The 2,149-nt window shown below is 43.0% G+C and overlaps 1 protein-coding gene across 1 annotated transcript in view; it reads left to right on the top strand.

The window, feature by feature from the left end:
• LOC101856229 overlaps positions 1-2,149 on the top strand; it is a 17,247-nt gene that overhangs the window by 8,011 nt on the left and 7,087 nt on the right. Inside the window, exon 2 of the mRNA XM_013089943.2 lies at positions 1,753-1,883. Within this exon, the coding sequence (XP_012945397.2) occupies positions 1,753-1,883 (131 nt within the window). The remainder of the gene's footprint in view (positions 1-1,752; positions 1,884-2,149) is intronic.

The following is a 2,149-nucleotide window of genomic DNA, read 5'->3' as shown; positions in this document are numbered from 1 at the left end:
AATTTGTTGGTAGAGAGTGCGAAAAACTTAGATTGTAACACCGAGTTTTACAGTAGGCCTATATAATAGACCGGTGCTCACAATAAATAATTGCACTGTGGTGGCCCATATTCTCACGTGGGCAGTTAAAATGTTGCAAAATTCATAGATCTATATAGATGCATTCTCAGGTCTACAGTGTGAGTGTGAGCGTGTGTGTGTGTGTGTGTGTGTGTGTGTGTGTGTGTGTGTGTGTGTGTGTGTGTGTGTGTGTGTGTGTGTCTCTGTGTATGTGTGTGTGTGTGTGTGTGTGTGTGTGTGTGTGTGTGTGTGTGTGTGTGTGTGTGTGTGTGTGTGTGTGTGTGTGTGTTGAGGGATCCCCCCCCCCCCCCCCCCCCAAATCAATATGAAGGCGATGATAATGTAATTTTTAACTTTTTAAAAATGGAACTTATCAGTGAATTTTCAATGCCCACACACTCTCAAACTGATGAAGAATTAAAGGGGAAATCAATACTGGGTGATCCACAAAAATTTATTTCAGATCACTTGAAACACTTTTTTTGCGTGTTTTCTTTTCTTTTTTTTTTGGAGGGGGGTAAGCGCTTTACGGCGCCTGCGACAGCATCTAATCTAATAGGTCTCACATGAACAGGCGGGGCACACTAAACTTTTTCAGTTTGGTAGGAATTTTTAATTTTGCCCAGGTGGGGGCCAAAGCCTAGCCTACTCTTTTGATTTTAAGGATACCAAGGGATCCTCACCTTGCGCAACTTACACATGGGACCTCCGAGATTTTTCGCCCTTATCCAAGAAGGCTAGGTGTTAGATCTTACTTACCATAAGATCGGGTGACTGAAAGACAGCAGTCAGATAGAAGGAGCCAATGAGTGGCAGTAGTAGTAGTAGTAGTAGTAGTAGTAGTAGTAGTAGTAGGAGGAGGAGTAGTAGTAGTAGGAGGAGTAGTAGGAGGAGTAGGAGGAGGAGGAGGAGGAGGAGGAGGAGGAGGAGGAGGAGGAGGAGGAGGAGGAGGAGGAGGAGGAGGAGGAGGAGCAGCAGCAGCAGCAGCAGCAGCAGCAGCAGCAAGCAGTAAAGGCTGAAGAAAGAGCCAGGAGCCACAGAGGAGGAGTCAAAAGGCCTAGATCTACACATGAGAAAAACGATATTAAATAAGGTTAATGAAGAAGTACAATTGCAAATTCTTACATTTCAGGGTCCTTTGGAAAGCTAAAGAATGCTAGGTCTGGTAATTGTGCGATCTTGAATTGGCACGGACGCAGACTGTCGCAGAACACCACTTACACTTGCAGGTGACTTGCGACTGCAGACAGCCGCCATTAGCTTTGTTTACCGCGCCTCGTTTCACAATCAGGTGGCGACCTGGATACGCGATAAGAGGCTTCGTTTCCGCTCTCTAGAATTAAATTATACTCTCTGGTCATATCCTAGGAGGTTTATTTCCAGATACTGAGAAAGCGTCCACAATTCAGGCTATGGAGCGATGAAAAGTGGGTTGTTAGAAACGATGGCTTCTAGTACTGTCGTTTCAAATAGCACGGGTAAATCAGAACGCGGCGTTTTGAATAGCACGAGAGCTATTCAGAACCAGACGTTTCAAATAGCGCCGGCCTAAAATATTTCATGAATTCATGTTAAAGTTTACATACAAGATTCAAGTGGGAAGATATGGATTACTGATGATATCTAATGATGTTCTGGTGTTTCAGGTTACGCAAAAGTTACAGTGTCTGTCTCTATATTTGTCCTCTCTAGGCGAGGCAGAAAAATCAGCAAAAACTACAGATTTTGACCCCTTTGACGTTGACCCCGACAACCCCTTTGATATTGACCCTGAATACAGGTTTGAAGTTGACCTTGAAGACCCTTTCGAAGATGATCCTTCGGTAAGTTGTTTGTTTTTGTTTTGTTTTGGTTGTTTTTGGTTGTTTTGTTGGTTGTTTGTTGTTGTTGTTGTTATTTGTTGTTGTTGTTGTTGTTTTTTTTTGGGGGGGGGGGGTTAAAAGATTGAAATTGTTATATATACGTAAAAATAACATGATCAGTTGAAGGTTTTCTAGAACCTGCTCTAGGCTTTAAATAATTAATTCCAATGAGCTGCTCACAGTGGCTCGCAGATTTTACACTGCATACGATCTTTTTTGTGATTTTG

Source organism: Aplysia californica, unplaced genomic scaffold (genome assembly GCF_000002075.1).
Source record: "Aplysia californica isolate F4 #8 unplaced genomic scaffold, AplCal3.0 scaffold01085, whole genome shotgun sequence".
Lineage (NCBI taxonomy): Eukaryota > Metazoa > Mollusca > Gastropoda > Aplysiida > Aplysiidae > Aplysia > Aplysia californica.
Note: the sequence above shows the minus strand (reverse complement) of the source record. Positions and strands in the feature narration are given on the sequence as shown.